Source organism: Anolis sagrei, chromosome 11, assembly GCF_037176765.1.
Source record: "Anolis sagrei isolate rAnoSag1 chromosome 11, rAnoSag1.mat, whole genome shotgun sequence".
Taxonomy (NCBI): Eukaryota; Metazoa; Chordata; class Lepidosauria; order Squamata; family Dactyloidae; genus Anolis; species Anolis sagrei.
The window spans coordinates 3,047,788-3,064,844 of NC_090031.1; the positions used below are offsets into that span (position 1 = coordinate 3,047,788).

The 17,057-nt window shown below is 42.0% G+C and overlaps 1 protein-coding gene across 5 annotated transcripts in view; it reads left to right on the forward strand.

The window, feature by feature from the left end:
• USP20 (ubiquitin specific peptidase 20) overlaps positions 1-17,057 on the forward strand; it is a 30,861-nt gene extending 13,804 nt beyond the window's left edge. For 2 of the 5 annotated variants that reach the window (XM_060757549.2, XM_067471780.1), the window contains exons 11-25: positions 1,705-1,842; positions 2,866-3,005; positions 4,220-4,398; positions 4,513-4,607; positions 4,773-4,806; positions 5,022-5,067; positions 6,325-6,505; positions 9,111-9,237; positions 10,898-11,067; positions 11,159-11,240; positions 11,568-11,676; positions 12,157-12,259; positions 13,803-13,877; positions 13,982-14,156; positions 16,040-17,057. In XM_060757549.2, coding sequence (XP_060613532.2) covers positions 1,705-1,842; positions 2,866-3,005; positions 4,220-4,398; positions 4,513-4,607; positions 4,773-4,806; positions 5,022-5,067; positions 6,325-6,505; positions 9,111-9,237; positions 10,898-11,067; positions 11,159-11,240; positions 11,568-11,676; positions 12,157-12,259; positions 13,803-13,877; positions 13,982-14,142 — 1,640 coding nt within the window. In that variant the 3' untranslated portion in view covers positions 14,143-14,156; positions 16,040-17,057. The remainder of the gene's footprint in view (positions 1-1,704; positions 1,843-2,865; positions 3,006-4,219; positions 4,399-4,512; positions 4,608-4,772; positions 4,807-5,021; positions 5,068-6,324; positions 6,506-9,110; positions 9,238-10,897; positions 11,068-11,158; positions 11,241-11,567; positions 11,677-12,156; positions 12,260-13,802; positions 13,878-13,981; positions 14,157-16,039) is intronic. The other 3 variants (XM_060757550.2, XM_060757551.2, XM_060757552.2) reach the window with 3 other exon arrangements.

Below are 17,057 nucleotides of genomic sequence, written 5' to 3' on the forward strand. Positions count from 1 at the left end.
CAAGTCAGAAGGGGGTTGGACTGGATGGCTCCTGGGGTTTCTATTATTATTATTATTATTATTATTATTATTATTATTATTTGAAACACAACAAGATGAGTCCACAGCAGAAACTCTGCTGGCTGTTGTATTGGATCACACGTCGTACACTTCCCAAGTGTCTAGGACTGTGTGATGTATCGGCGAATAATGTGTGCAGATCAAAGTTGTTGTTGTTGTTGTTGTTGTTGTTGTTATTATTATTATTATTAAAGGGAGGCCAGAGAGGCCTGAGTTGTTGCAAGAGGATTCTGAAGGTCCTGAACTTAGGAAAGGCCTTTAGCTGCAGTTCCCTGGTCAGTTATCTGGGAATGAAGCTGATTTGGACGTATCATGTGCAGGTGTTAATGAGACCTTAAACAGGAAAAGAAGTTGTAGTAAACAGAGGCAGTCCGAGCAGCAATTAAGACGCTCAGCTCAGATTCAACGGACGTTAGATAGTAAACCGAACCTAAGAAAGAATTGGTTCCTAGCAGTTTTGGAGTCAGAGGAGAATTTATAATGATGTGTGAGAGATTATTGCTTCAGTTGAGGCAACATTGGGATAACACCAAGTTTCATGCTCCCAAGATCTGTCTAGCTCAATGATGGGCAACCTTTTGAGTTTGGTGTGTTAGTACTCACCAAAAAACCAAGCATAACTCGAGTGGGGTGTCACTTCGAGAAAAACCCATAATTTCATGATATTTATACTTTAATAACAAAAATATATTATTGTAAAATATAACTGTATTTAATAAACCAAAAACTAATTATTTAAGTTACCTGCTTTTTCTATAATGCCATATATCTCGGCATTATAGAAAAATGCTGGTGTAGGAGCCGAGGATGAAATGTCCTTCTTGGGATGCGGCCCCATCTTCTCTGTATGCGGCCGCATGCGGCTGTGTGTCATCGAAAATGGCTACGCGTGTCAGTGTTGACACACGTGTCATAGGTTCGCCATCATGGGTCTAGCTCATGTTTTGTCTATGGGATATGTTTCTGTATTGTTCATGGATTCAAGTGCCTATTTTCATGGAGTTTCTTGAACTCTTTGTTCCTTTCTTCCTTTGTATCTGATGAACTAAACTGGATTTTTTTTACTGTGGATTACTTTTTACTGCTTTGGCTACATATATTCCTAAATAAACTGCTTGCTGATTTTACCCAGCTAGTGTAGTGTTTAAACTCAAAGGTGATTCTCAAGTGCCTATTTTCATAGATTTTCTTGTACTTTTTGTTCCTGTCTCCCTTTGTATCTGATGAACTAAATTGGACTATTTTTTTTACTGTGGATTACTTTTTACTGCTTTGGCTACATATATTCATAAATAAACTGCTTGCTGATTTTACCCAGCTGGTGTGATGTTTAAAGTCAAAGGTGATTCTCAAGTGCCTATTTTCGAGGATTTTCATGTACTTTTTGTTCCTGTCTCCCTTTGTATCTGATGAACTAAATTGGTCTTTTTTTTTTTTTTTTTACTGTGGATTACTTTTTACTGCTTTGGCTACATATATTCCTAAATAAACTGCTTGCTGATTTTACCCAGCTGGTGTGATGTTTAAAGTCAGAGGTGATTCTGCTCTGGCGTATGATAGTGGCAATACTATATTTATTTTATTGCAATCTTTTGTATTCAGCCTTTTGTCCTCAATATGAAGCTTGCTTTGTTTTCCCCCTAGAGCCAGACAACGAGGCCTATTCCCGCTGTTCCTCTCGGCCCTGCAGCCCCGTCCACCATGATGTCCACGCCAAGCTCTCCAGCAGCCCTCCGCGTTCAAGCCCCGTGAGGTTGGGACCTTCCTATGTGCTGAAAAAAGGTGAGGCTTGGTAATAACACTATGGAACAAACATTTGAAAAATGTTCTGTTCCTGTTTTGAAAGTGTTACTTCCTGTTTAATTGTGTGGTCCTAATCCAGGAACCAAAATCATAATATTGTTGTTATTGTTGTTACTGTTACTGTTGTTGTTATTGCTGTTGTTATTATTGTGAATATAGTTGTTGTTGTTGTTGTTATTATTAAGCATAGCAGTGGAATATTGTTATTATTATCAGCATGATCATCATCATTATCAATATTATAATCATTTTATTATCCTTACACTGTATAACACCATTAAAATGTTCTGTTCCTGGTTTGAAAGTGCTATTTCCTGTTTAATGTGTGGTCCTTACATCAAAAGAAGTTTTGTTGTTTTTTTGTTGTTATATGCCATGTTTTAGAAGCATTCTCTCCTGACCTTTCTGAGGATGCCTGCTATAGATGCAGGTGAAACGTCAGGAGAGAATGCTTCTAGGACATGGCCACGCAGCCTGAAAAAACTACAACAACCCATTAAGTTTATTTATAACTAGCTTGGGGACCCAGCAGTGCCTGGGTCATTTGAGAACGGCATTGTTTGCCTGTGTTCAAAATTTAGTCTAGATCCAATGTTGGCTGGATTCAGTGGATGCGGGTGAACTACAATTCCCATATGGAAGTCCCATTGTCCATGTTTAATCCTCCTCCAAACCACACCAGGGTGTAGAATGGGACATGGGGGCTCTCTGTGTCAAGTTTGGTCTTGATCAGTCGTCAGTGTGGGTCACAGTAGTCTCAGGAAGTGAGTGAAGGTACTGCAAGTCTTGTTGTTATATGCCATGTCCTAGAAGCATTCTCTCCTGACGTTTCGCCTGCATCTATGGTCCATCGTCCCACAAAGCCTTTGTATTTTTTTTTTTAGTGGACAGTCTATGTATTTGAGGTGTGCTTTCTGCTCCGCCAATGCTTTACCCCCTGAGGTGACGGACGAAAGGGAAGAGGCCATTCCTTCCTCATTCGCCTCTTGTCTCCTCTCTCAGCTCAGATGCTGGCGTCCAGCAAGAAGAGGAAGGAGATCCGCTATCGTAGCGTCATCTCTGACATCTTCGACGGCTCCATCCTGAGCCTGGTGCAGTGCCTCACCTGTGACCGAGTGCGTTTCCTTACCTCTGCGGATCCAGTGAGGAGGGGCACGCTTCATGGGGGGGGCGGGGCGGGATGGGACGGGTCCTTCTTTTCGGACCGAGGAAAACCACCCCCTTACCTGTCTGAACGTATCTCCTCCTATGAACCATCTAGGAGCTTAAGATCGTCTGGGGAGGCCCTGCTCACGATCCCGCCTGCCTCGCAAGTGCGATTGGCTGAGATGAAGGACAGGGCCTTCTCAGTGGTGGCTCCCCAGCTGTGGAACTCCCCAGGGATATTATTATGCAGTGGAATAGATAAATTGGAACTGTGAATGAGGAACATGGAATGGCTGGACGATGTTACTGGATAACGTTTTTAACAAGATGACACCGATGATTATATACTTTAATATGTTTTTATTTATGTTTTATATTGTAATGTTGATTGTTTTCAATGGCACTTTTATGAATGCCTGGCACCGAATTGTGCCACTCTGTAACCCGCCTTGAGTCGCCGTATGGCTGAGAAAGGCGGGCTATAAATATTGTAAATAAAATAAATAAATAATGGTAGGTAGGTAGGTAAAGGTTTCCGACTCCGGGACTTCGGTGCTCATCTCAATTTCTAAGCTGAAGAGCCGGCGTTGTCCGTAGACACCTCCAAGGTCATGCGGCCAACATTACTGCATGGAGCAACAGAGTATTGATCTGCTCACATTTGCATGTTTCCAAACAGCTTGGTTGGCAGAAACTGGGGCCAACAGCGGGAGCTTGCCCCTTTTTCTCCCCCCTTTTCCCACATGTTTCTTAATAGTGATTAATTTGCATGGATCTGAACTAATTACTAACAATTTAGTAATTGTTACTAAATTGTGAGAGGAAGCCACAGGGAGGAGGGAGCAAGCTTCCTTTCTGCTTCCCTGGAGACTAGGGCGCAATGGAGGAATGGCTTCAAACTACAAGAGAGGAGATTCCATCTGAACATGAGGAAGAACTTCCTGACTGTGAGAGCCGTTCAGCAGTGGAACTCTCTGCCCCGGAGTGTGGTGGAGGCTCTTTCTTTGGAAGCTTTGAAACAGAGGCTGGATGGCCATCTGTCAGGGGTGATTTGAATGCAATTTTCCTGCTTCTTGGCAGAATGGGGTTGGACTGGATGGCCCAGGAGGTCTCTTCCAACTCTTGGATTCTATGATTCTAATTTACAAGGACTAACGATCGTTTTGCACAGGCCTATTTGATAGACCTTCCTGTCTTCCTCTTTCCGCAGGTCTCTACCACTGTGGAGACCTTCCAGGACCTTTCGCTCCCCATCCCGGGCAAAGAGGACTTGGCCAAGCTCCACTCGGCCATTTACCAGAACGTCCCGGCCAAGACGGGGACCTGCGCGGGGGAAAACTACGCTGCTTCCCAGGGCTGGATCGCCTTCATCGTGGAGTACATCCGCAGGTAGGCCAGTTTGGAGCAAGCTCTTAGGATCTGGGGCGCGATTTGGAGGCTGAGGACGTTGGGATTTGGAGTGTGCCAGCCCCAAAATGGGTCCTGATTTCTCACTCCCGACAGATTTGTGGTGTCCTGTATCCCCAGCTGGTTTTGGGGGCCAGTGGTCACCTTGGAAGACTGCCTCGCCGCCTTCTTTGCTGCCGACGAGCTCAAAGGTGCGGTTGCAGGGAACTTACAAACAGATTCAACTTAAGAACAAAGTTGATTCTTGGTAACTTGGGGAAGGCCTGTACTTTGAAAAGAGATCAATAAAAAGCTGTACGTAGTTTCTCCTTCGCTTGACGCACCTCTGCTCAATTGTCTCTCTCTTTCCTTTCCAGGTGACAACATGTACAGCTGCGAACGATGTAAAAAGTAAGTCTGGCTTCCAATAACGCTTCTTTTTGGGGACCTCCAAATGGTCCCCAAAATAAACGAGTGAGGACTTGGGAGAACATAGAGATTAATATCCAATAGGTTTAAGCTGTTGGAAAGGGGAATATCACAGACCCACTTCTTCCAAGGGGGAGGAAGTTGTAAAAACAGATGCAGCACAAGTGTGTCTCCTCCTCTGTTTTCTCTTTACTCAGGTTGAGAAATGGGGTCAAATACTGCAAAGTTCTCCGCCTACCTGAGGTAAGGTGGTTTTGCCAACATCTGGGAGGGTTTTGAGTCGGCATGGGCAAACTTGGGCCCTCCAGGTGTTTTGGACTCCAACTCCCACACTTCCTCACAGCCTAGAGATTGCAAACGAAAAGTCAAGTGTGAAGAGCACCCCAATGAGAGACATTGTTCAACGTAGATCCGCATAGTTACAAGTGGGGGAGGTATTTTACAACACCATAAAAGAAAAAAGATCAGAAAATGCACAGGATTTACAAGCTCAGTGCCTGCAGTTGTGTAATAAACAGACCAACAATAAAGAGTACAGATTATAAAGATTATTATATTCTATAATAATAATAATAATAGGTTCTTGTGGGGTTTTTTGGGCTATATGGCTATGTTCTAGAGGCATTTCTCCTGACGTTTCGCCTGCATCTATGGCAAGCATCCTCAGAGGTGAGGTCTGTTGGAACTGGGAAGGGGTTTATATATCTGTGGAATGACCAGGGTGAGACAAAGGACTCTGTGGTCATTCCACAGATATATAAACCCCTTCCCAGTTCCAACAGACCTCACCTCTGAGGATGCTTGCCATAGATGCAGGCGAAACGTCAGGAGAAATGCCTCTAGAACATAGCCATATAGCCCAAAAAACCCCACAAGAACCTAGTGTTTCCAGCCATGAAAGCCTTCGACAATACAATAATAATAATAATAATAATGAAAAGTTTACCAGCAGTGAAAACATCTACCAACTGAAAGGTTGCTAGTTCGAAGCCCCAGGTCGGCATGAGCTGCCAACTATCAAGCCCAGCTTACTGTTGACCTAAGCAGTTCGAAAACAGCATGTGCTATAATTAGAGAAATTAGGTACTGCTAAAACAAGCGGGGGAGATATTTTACGACACCATAAAAGAAAAATATCAGAAAATGCCAGTGTCCAGAAAGGAAGGAGGAAGTCCTGATGGCTCTTCGTCATAGAGGATGGAGCAACAGCACCCACTGGGACTGGATTTCGAGTGCTGACGTCAACACAACACAACGTGCCTCCTTATCTGTCCAAAGGGCATTAAATGTTTTCCGTGTATGTGTACTGTGTATGTGTATCCGCCCTGAGTCCCCTTGGGAAGATAAAAATAAATTATTATTATTATTATTATTAAGAGAAATGGCTGTTAGGAAGTGTGGGAGTTGAAGTCCAAAACACCCTGAGAAGTCCCAAGTTGGCCCAGGCCTGGTTTTGAGGCTCTCGAGGTGTCTTTTTGAGCCGCGATCCTTCCCTCGCAGATCCTGTGCATCCACTTGAAGCGCTTCCGGCACGAGGTCATGTACTCCTTCAAGATCAACAGCCACGTCTCCTTCCCGCTGGAAGGGCTGGACCTCCGGCCGTTCCTGGCCAAGGAGAGCGCCTCCCAAATCACCACCTACGACCTCCTCTCTGTGATCTGCCATCACGGCACGGCCGGCAGTGAGTCCCTCTCCCATGTCCTTTCGTATTAATACCAATTGTATAGAAATGCTTTGATTGCTATCTTTGATGAAACTGCATTATAATATGTGTGCTTGTAGAATTTTTATAATATTTGTATGTTTGTTGACTGCTAAGACCAGCCTCGAGCTGCAAAGAGAGGCGCGTCAGAAATATTATTATTATTATTATTATTATCATCATCATCTATATAAATGAAAATGTAATGTTTGTTTGTGGGATTAACATAACTCAAAAACCACTGGACGAGCAGTGGGTTAAAGCACTGAGCTGCTGAGCTTGTTGACCAAAAGGTTGCAGGTTCAATTCCAGGAAGCAGCGTAAGCTTCTGCTGTCAGCTCCAGCTTCTGCCAACCTAGCAGTTCGAAAACATGCAAATTTGAATAGATGAATAGGTACCACTCCGGTGGGAAGGTAATGGCGCTCCATGCAGTCATGCCAGCCACATGACCTTGGAGGTGTCTATGGACAACGCCGGCTCTTCGGCTTTAGAAATGGAGATGAGCACACACCCCAGAGTCAGACATGACTGGACTTAAATGTCAGGGGAAAGCCTTTACCTTGGACACAATGCACCTATCACTCATAAAAACAGTGAAAAACACAGCAGAAGAGATTTAAAAAGCCAAAAAACAAAAATTACATTGCAATGCATGCACAAAACCACATATATACACATATACACAAATATATATACACATATATACACACACAAAACACATATACACAGACAGGGCCACATCAACTTGTGGCAGGGGATGGCTAGTGTCTATCTATCTATCTATCTACCTACCTACCTATACATATATATACACAAACACACATATATACACATATACACAAATATATACACACACAAAACACATATACACAGACTGGGCCACAGCAACGTGTGGCAGGGGATGGCTAGTGTATATCTATTTATCTATCAAGTTATACACATATATTTGGAAACACACATATATACACATATACACAAATACACACACACATACACATATATAAATACACAAAATACATATACATAGACTGGGCCACAGACACATGTGGCAGGGGATGGCTAGTATATATGTATCTATACCCAGACATATATATACACAAATACATATATACACAAAATTACACACACATACACATATATGCATACACAAAACACATATCCATAGACTGGGCCACATCAACTTATGGCAGGGGATGGCTAGTGTATGTCTATCTATCTACCTACCTACCCATATATATATATATATATATATATGTGCAAACACACATAAATGCTCATATACACAAATATATATACACACACATACACATGTATACATACACAAAACACATAATACACAGACCGGGCCACAGCAACATGTGGCAGGGGATGGCTAGTGTCTATCTATCTATCTATCTATCTACCTACCTACCTACCTACCTATACATATAAATACACAAACACACATATATACACATATACACAAATATATACACACACAAAACACATATATACAGACTGGGCCACAGCAACGTGTGGCAGGGGACGGCTAGTGTATATCTATTTATCAAGTTATACACATATATTTGGAAACACACATATATACACATATACACAAATATACACACACATACACATATATAATTACACAAAACACATATACACAGACTGGGCCACAGACACGTGTGGCAGGGGATGGCTAGTATATATGTATCTATACCCAGACATATATATACACAAATGCATATATACACAAAATTACACACACATACACATATATGCATACACAAAACACATATCCATAGACTGGGCCACATCAACTTGTGGCAGGGGATGGCTAGTGTATGTCTATCTATCTACCTAGCTATATATATATATATATATATATATATATATATATATATGCAAACACACATAAATGCTCATATACACAAATATACACACATACACATGTATACATACACAAAACACATAATACACAGACTGGGCCACAGCAACATGTGGCAGGGGATGGCTAATGTATATCTATCTATCTCGCTATACACATATATACCCAAACACATATATTCACATATACATAAATATGCACACATACACATATATACATACACAAAACACATATACACAGACTGGGCCACAGGAACACATAGCAGGGGACAGCTAGTTACTAGTATTTCCTCTGGGTCTAGCTAGATCCATTAGAGAAAAAATGTACAAAATTTGTTGTCAAAGGCTTTCATGACCTCTGAGGATGCCTGCCATAGATGTGGGTGAAACGTCAGGAGAGAATGCTTCCAGAGCATGGCCAGACAGCCCGGGAATCCCACAGCAACCCATTGATTGTGACCATGACAACACATTTGTTGTTGTTGTTATTATTATCTTTATAACCCACCTTTCTCTTTATATCACATGTTCTCATTGAACAGTTTCTGTTCGTTACCCTACTGTTTGTACTTAATTTTCGCTTTTCACTTGTTATTCGCGCACAGTACAATTAATTGCAGAAAAATGCGGATTTTCCCTGGAAATCCTAGTGACTTGTCGTTGGGTAGAACCGTAACTCCTGGCAACCGAACCCACCGATTGATCCCTTTCTTCCAGGCGGACATTACATCGCCTACTGCCAAAACGTCATCAACGGCCAGTGGTATGAGTTCGACGACCAATACGTCACCGAGGTGCACGAGACGGTGGTGCAGAACGCCGAGGCCTACGTCTTGTTCTACAGGTGAGGCACCCTTCCAGGAATTACGGGCTGCTTCCTTTTTGTCTTCCTTTCAAAGAAGCAATTTCCTATTCCTGGACTGCAACTCCCAGCAATCCTCCAGATAGATTAGATAGATAAATAAGATAGATAGATAGATAGATAGATAGATAGATAGATAGATAGATATTTGGAAGAAATGAAGGATAGATGGAAGGAAGGATAGATTTTTGGAAGAAATGAAGGATAGATGGAAGGAAGGATAGATATTTGGAAGATATTTAACTATCCATTCATTCATCCATCACTCAATCATCTATCCATAATATCTAGCAATAATCTATGTCACAATCCATCAGTCATCTATCCATAATATCTAGCAATAATCTATCTCACAATCCATCAATCATCTTTCCATAATATCTAGCAATAATAATAATAATAATAATAATAATTGCTAGGTATTATGGATAGATGATGAATGGATGGATAGATTGTGAGATGGATAGATAGATACAGATGATAGATCAATGGGTGGATAGGAAAATAGATAAGATACATGGCTGGATAAATAGATCGACCGATGGATGGATGGATGGATGGATGGATGGATGGATGGATGGATAGATAGATAGATAGATAGATAGATAGATAGATAGATAGATAGAAAAATAAATAGAAAAATAAATAGAAAAATCGATAGAAAAATCGATAGGAAGATTGATGGATAGGAAAATAGATAAATAGATAAGATGGATAGATGGATGGATGGATGGATGGATGGATAGATCAACAGAAAGGTGGATGGATGGATGGATGGATCAATTGATCGATAGATCGATAGATTGATAGATTGATAGAAAAATAAATAGAAAAATAGATAGAAAAATAGATAGGAAGATTGATTGATAGTTGGATAGGAAAATAGATAAATAGATAAGATACATAGATGGCTGGATAAATAGATCGAGCAATGGATGGATGGATAGATAATCAACAGACAGACAGACAGAAAGGAAGGAAGGAAAATGGATGGATGGACAGATAGATCAATAGAAAGGTAGGTAGGTACTAAGGAAGGAAAATGGATGGATGGATAGATCGATGGATTGATAGAAAGATAGGTAGATAGGTAGATATATAGATAGAGATAGCTAGGTAGGTTGGTCAGGAGGACTGATGGGAGTTGCAGTCCAAGAATAGGTAGAGAAGGAAGAAAGGGGAGAAAGAGGAAGGGAAAGAAAAGGGAAAGAAAGGGGGGGGGGAGGGAAGAGAGAGGAAGGAAGGAAGGAGAGAAAGAAAGAAGAGAAAGAGGGAGGGAAGGTTGGCCATAGCAACGCGTGGCAGCTACAGTTAGTAAATTGGCCTGCCCATCCTGTCCGATTTTATATTGTGTTAATTTGCTTTATTTTATTTTATTTTGCTACTGTAACTATTTTTTGATGTAATTTTCTGTTTCTGCATTCTGTCTTTTATTGTGCTGCATCGTATTTTTGTCCCCATCGGGGAGATGGTAGCGGGGTATAAATAAAGATCATTACTATTATTATTATTATTAATCAATAAATTATAACCAGTTCCTTTCCTCCCAAAAAAGGACTCCAAAGCAACTTCTGCCTCTAAAGTGTCACACTCCCCGCCCCCAACCTTCCTAATCCTGTCTATTTTGGCTCTGTTTCCACAGGAAGAGCAGCGAGGAGGCCGTCCGGGAGCGTCAGAAGGTGGTCTCCTTGGCCACCATGAAGGAGCCCGGCCTGCTCCAGTTCTACATCTCCCGGGAATGGCTCAACAAGTTCAACACCTTTGCTGAGCCCGGCCCCATCACCAACCACACCTTCCTCTGCTCTCACGGAGGTGAGTGGGAATGCTCCACCTGTATATACGGCAAGATGAGGCCCAAACCATGCTGAAAATTAACCCTTTCCTGCCTTCATTGACTTAACAGGAATCCCTCCCAACAAATACCATTATATCGACGACCTGGTGGTGATCCTTCCCCAGAACGTCTGGGAATACCTCTACAACAGGTAGGCTTCAGATGTCCTGTCTGTCTCCAGGCTAGAGGGGACAACATCTCATTTTGGGGTGAAGTGTCCTTTAAGACGGACACTGCGGTTCCTAGTGTCCAAATTCATAGAATTACGGAATCCTAGAGTTGGGAGAGACCTGGTGGGTCATCCAGTCCAACCCTATTCTATCAAGAAGCAGGAAAATCACCTACAAAGCCACCCCAATAGATGGCCATCCAGCCTCTGTTTCAAAACCTCCAAAGAAGGAGCTTCCACCACACTCCAGGGCAGAGAGTTCCCCTGCTGAACAGCTCTCACAGTGAGGATTTCCTATCTGTTGCCTAGATTCGGAGGCGGCCCAGCCGTAAACCACCTGTACGTCTGTTCGGTGTGCCAAGTGGAGATCGAAGCCTTGGCCAAGCGGAGGAAGATGGAGATTGACACCTTCATCAAGGTCAGGGCTTCTGCTGTTCTCTACCCAGAATATCAAGGCAGAGATTCCACAATACCGGCTTTTGAACTGGGTTATCTGAGTCCACATAGCCATATGTAGGTTTTGTACAGCTTTGTGGAAGGCCAGAGGCTTTCAGGCGATGGCATTCTGTAACAAAATTGGGGAAAAAAATCTGTTCCTGGTTTGCAAGTCTCATTTCCTGCGGTGGCGCAGTGGGTTAAACCGCTGAACTGCTAAACTTGCTGACTGAAAGGTCACAGGTTTGAATCTCGGGAGTGGGGTGAGCACCCTCTGTCAGCTCCAACTCCCCATGCGGGGACATCGGAGAAGTTTGAGTTTCCAAACTCCCAGAATCCCTTCTTGCCAGCTTGCTCAATGGCCAGGAATTCTGGAGGGGCCACGGGTTGGCGAGGCCTGCTTTGTAGCTTCCCTTGTTTGACCCCGAGCCCTCCTTCTCTCTGTTCTGCTTTGCCCCATCAGCTCAACAAAGCCTTCCAAGCGGAGGAGTCCCCCGGAGTCATCTATTGCATCAGCATGCAGTGGTTCCGCGAGTGGGAGGCCTTCGTCAAAGGCAAAGACAACGGTAATTATATATAATGCAGTATAATACTAATAATATGATATTATTAGGTTCTTGTGGGTTTTTTCGGGCTATAGAGCCATGTTCTAGAGGCATTTCTCCTGACGTTTCGCCTGCATCTATGGCAAGCATCCTCAGAGGTAGTGAAGGGTAGTGAGGTAGTGATATTATAATTATATATTTATATTACATGTAATACTAATAATAATATTACAATATAATGGTATAATACAATATAGTAATATTTAATACTGATATTGTGCAATGCTAATAATATAATATATTGTATGTATATATATCTTGTAAGCTGCTCTGAGTCCCCTTCGGGGTGAGAAGGGCAGCATATATATGTCGTAAATAAATAATTAAATAATAATTGAATACTTGCTCAGGGATGGGGCCTTTCGCCCAGGAGAAGGCTCTAAGTAGTTTTTGCGCTTAATCTGTGAGCGATGGAAGTTCACTAAGTATTGTAGTAATTATTAGTACAGTAGAAACTCGACTTAAAAGTGTTTAGAGCAGCGTTTCTCAACCTGGGAGTCGGGACCCCGGGGGGGGGGGGGTTGCAAGGGAGTGTCAGAGGGGTTGCCAAAGGGTAAATCACCAGCAGAAATAGACCACTGCCAACTGGAAGGTGGCAAGTTCGAAGCCTGAGTTGGATTGAGAATCTGACTCTTAAGCCTAGCTTACTCCCCACATAAGCCAGCTTTTCTCAACCTGAGGGGGTCACGAGGGGGTGTCAGAGGGGGTCACCAAAGACCATCGGGAAACACAATATTTTCTGTTGGTCCTGGAGGGTTCTGTGTACCAAGTTTGGTTCAATTCCATCATTGGTGGAGTTCAGAATGCTCTCCGATTGTAGGTGAACTATAAATCCTAGCAACTACAACTCCCAAATGACAAAGTCTATTTCCCCCAAACTCATGTTCACATTTGGGCCTATGGAGTATCGGTGCCAGTTTTGGTCCAGATCTACCATTATTTGAGTCCACAGTGCTCTCTGGATGGAAGTGAACTACAACTCCCAAACTCAAGATCAATGCCCACCAAATCCTTCCAATTTTTGTTCGTGGGAGTTCTGTGTGCCAAGTTTGGCCCAATTATATCATTGGTGTTCAGAATGCTCTTTGATTGTAGGTGAACTATAAATCCTAGGAACTACAACTCCCAAATGTCAAGGTCTATTCTCCCCAAACTCCACCGGTACTCACATATTGAGTATCTATGTCACGTTTGGTTGAGATCCATCAATGTTTGAGTCTACTGTGTTCTCTCGATGTAAGTGAACTACAACTCCCAAACTTAAGGTCAATGCCCACGAAATACTTCCATTATTTTCTGTCATGGGAGTCCTGTGTGCCAAGTTTGGTTCAATTCCATCGTTGGAGGAGTTCAGAATGCTATCCGATTGTAGGTGAACTATAAGTCATGTGAGCATCGAATTTTGAAGAATCTATGTTGTGGTTGTTGTTGTTTACTCATATACCACAATAAAAAAAATTGTACAAAAAACAAACAAACTAAAGGTGCCTTTACTTTTTTCCAGCAGAGCCTCCCGGACCCATCGACAACAGCAAAATCGCTGTGGCCAAAGGAAGCGGCCACGTCCAGGTGAAGCCAGGTAAGGCCCTTGGTCCAATCCCAAGGCAGGAGGTGGATTTGGGCCTCGCTGACCATTGGATCTCGAGCGGAGCTTATGTCTTGTCCCCTCCCTTGACCTGCCAGGAGCCGATTACGGCCAGATCTCCGAGGAGACGTGGATCTACCTCAGCACGCTCTACGGCGGAGGGCCCGAGATTGCCATCCGGCAGAACGTGGCCCAAGTGCAGGAAGTGGAGACGCTCCACGGGGAGCAGAAGATCGAGGCCGAGACCCGGGCGGCGTGAGGACGAAGGAGAAGGTGGGCACACAACACACCCAGCACCCGGGGTTATGCAGGAGCCATATTGCCTTCACTACGCTCTAATCTGGCTCAGGAAGGGGGTTATTGTTATTATTATTATTATTATTATTATTATTATTATTTATATCCCACACACAGCCTTTATTGGCATACATCATGAGGAAGTTACAGACTATGTGATGTATAGGTGAATAAATGTCTCAAGCCACAAAGAAAGATTGTTGTTGTTATTATATTGTACCTTGTCTCAAGCCACAAAGAGAGAGCCATAGAATAATAATAATAATAATTATTATTATTATTAATATTGTACCTCATCTCAAGCCACAAAGAGAAAGTGGTATTATTATTATTTATTATTATTATTATTATTATTATTAACTAGCCATTCCCTGCCATGCGTTGCCGTGGCCCAGTCTGTGAATATGTGTTTTGTGTGTGTATGTATGTGTATACATGTGGTTTTGCGTATGCGCTGTAGCATCTTTTTGCTTTTTTGGCTTCTTAAGTCCTTTCCCCTGTGTTTTTCTGAGTGATGGTCACTTGTTGGCCTGAGAGGTGTCTTGTGTCCAAATTTGGTGCCAATTCGTCCAGTGGTTTTGGAGTTATGTTAATCCCACAAACGAACATTACATTTTTATTTATATAGATATTATTATTTTGTACCCTGCCTCAAGCCATGAAGAGAGAACAGAAATACTATTATTATTATTACTATTGTTTTGTACTTTGCCTCAAGCTATAGAGAGAGGTAATACTATTATTACTACTACTACTACTACTACTACTACAACATTGTACCCCGTCTCAAGTAACAAGAGAGAGCAGTATTATTATTAGTATTACTATTACTATTATTTTATATCCTGCCTCAAACGGTACTCCTCTTCGTCTTCGTCTTCTTATATTATGATGATGATTATGATGATTATTATATTGTACCTCACCTCAAGCCTCAAAGAGAGAGAGGTAATACTATTATTAGCATTATTATCATTATTTTTATTATTATTATATTTTACCTCACCTCAAGCTACAAAGGGAGACTGGTAATACTATTAATATTATTATCATTATTATTATTATTATATTGTATCTCACCTTAAGCTACAAAGGGAGACTGGCAATATTATTATTATCATCATTATATTATTATTATCACTATTATTATTATATTCTACCTCACCTCAAACTACAAAGGGAGATTGGTAATATTATTATTATTATCATTATATTATTATTATCATCATCATTATTATATTGTACCTCACCTCAAGCTACAAAGGGAAACTGGTAATATTATTATCATTATTATTATTATCATTATTAATATTATATTGTACCTCACCTCAAGCTACAAAGGGAGACTGGTAATACTATCATCATCATCATATTATTATTATTATTGTTATTGTTATTATAATGTACCTCACCTCAAGCTACAAAGGGAGACTGGTAATACTATTATTATTATCATTATATTGCTATTATTATCATTATTATTATTATTATTATTATTATTATCATTATTAATATTATATTGTACCTCACCTCAAGCTACAAAGGGAGACTGGTAATACTATTGTTATTATTATATTATTATTATTATTATTATTATTATTATTATTATTATATTGTACCTTTCCTCAAGCCACTAAGTGTTGTTGTTGTTGTTAGTGAATTTTAACCTGCATTTTGTGAATGGATATTAACTTGCATTGTAACTCCATGTATCATGTTATATGTGATTAATAGTCTTATCTCAGGGAGAGGAAATAATAGATGGTGATGATGATGTCATTTTGGCATCTATTATTGTTACATTTATATTTATTGATACCCTGCATTTTATCTCCGCTGCTCTTTCCTGCCCTTTCCAGGTTGGGCTGGGCCCCGGCTTCTCCTTCGGGATGGAAGAAAGGCACTTTTTCTATATTTTGGAACTCATACACTACTGCTGCTGCCGCCTCCGCCGCCCTCCCCTTGTCCCCGCGCACAGTGAGTACCTTTGCAACTAACCTGTGTTCACGACCAAAAGCCCGCACGGTTTGCGCCGAGCTTCATTCGCAGGCGAAGAAAGGCCGCCTTTCGCTGGGTTTCGCTGGGTTCGAACGGCTCTGCAAAGATTGAGGACTGCGAGACGACTTTGCTGCTTGGCAACGTCCCCTTTTGTCGCCTTTTGGGGGGTTTCCCACTCTTCAGAATAATGACGTATGGATTGTGGCCCCTTCCCATGACGGGATGGCTTTCTAACCCCTTCCGAATTGCGCTTTTTTATTTATTGATGGGGATCCAACCCCTTTTATTTCCTTTTCCCCATTTCCTTTTGCCCCATGTCTATTTATTTTTTAATGGACGGAGCACATTATTTCCCGTCCATAGAAGACAAAGTCGTCTCCAAGGGGTCAGTCCTTGCCCAGAATGGCAACCTAGAAAGCAGAGACCCTAGGAAAAAGGTCAAGCGGGGCAGCAGTTCTGATCATTGATCATTGATAATAGCGAGCAGAGATTATATTGATCCTAAATAGGAGGCTCCGTTGCATTGGATACTTCAGCCATTTGGGACCCTCTCTTGTGAACGCTTCGCTCCTTGAAACACACTCGTACCGTCCCGGGATGTGACCGCAGACCATCTTGCTTCAAAGGGGAAGGGGATCGGCCGAAAGGCAGCCGAGGGGTCACTAAAGACAATCCAAACACACACCCCTTCGATGTTTCTTGGTGTTTCTGTGCTTCGTTGCCGTCCCCCCACCTCTAAGCCATGGATTTTTCTCTTTTTTGGGGGGAGGGTGTCACATGGCTGTCGTCTTCATGCTGTAAAGGAACAGGTCGGACGCACACCTCTTGTGTTTCAAAACCAAACACGAGCCAAATAAAAACCCCGCTTGCATTCCGAAA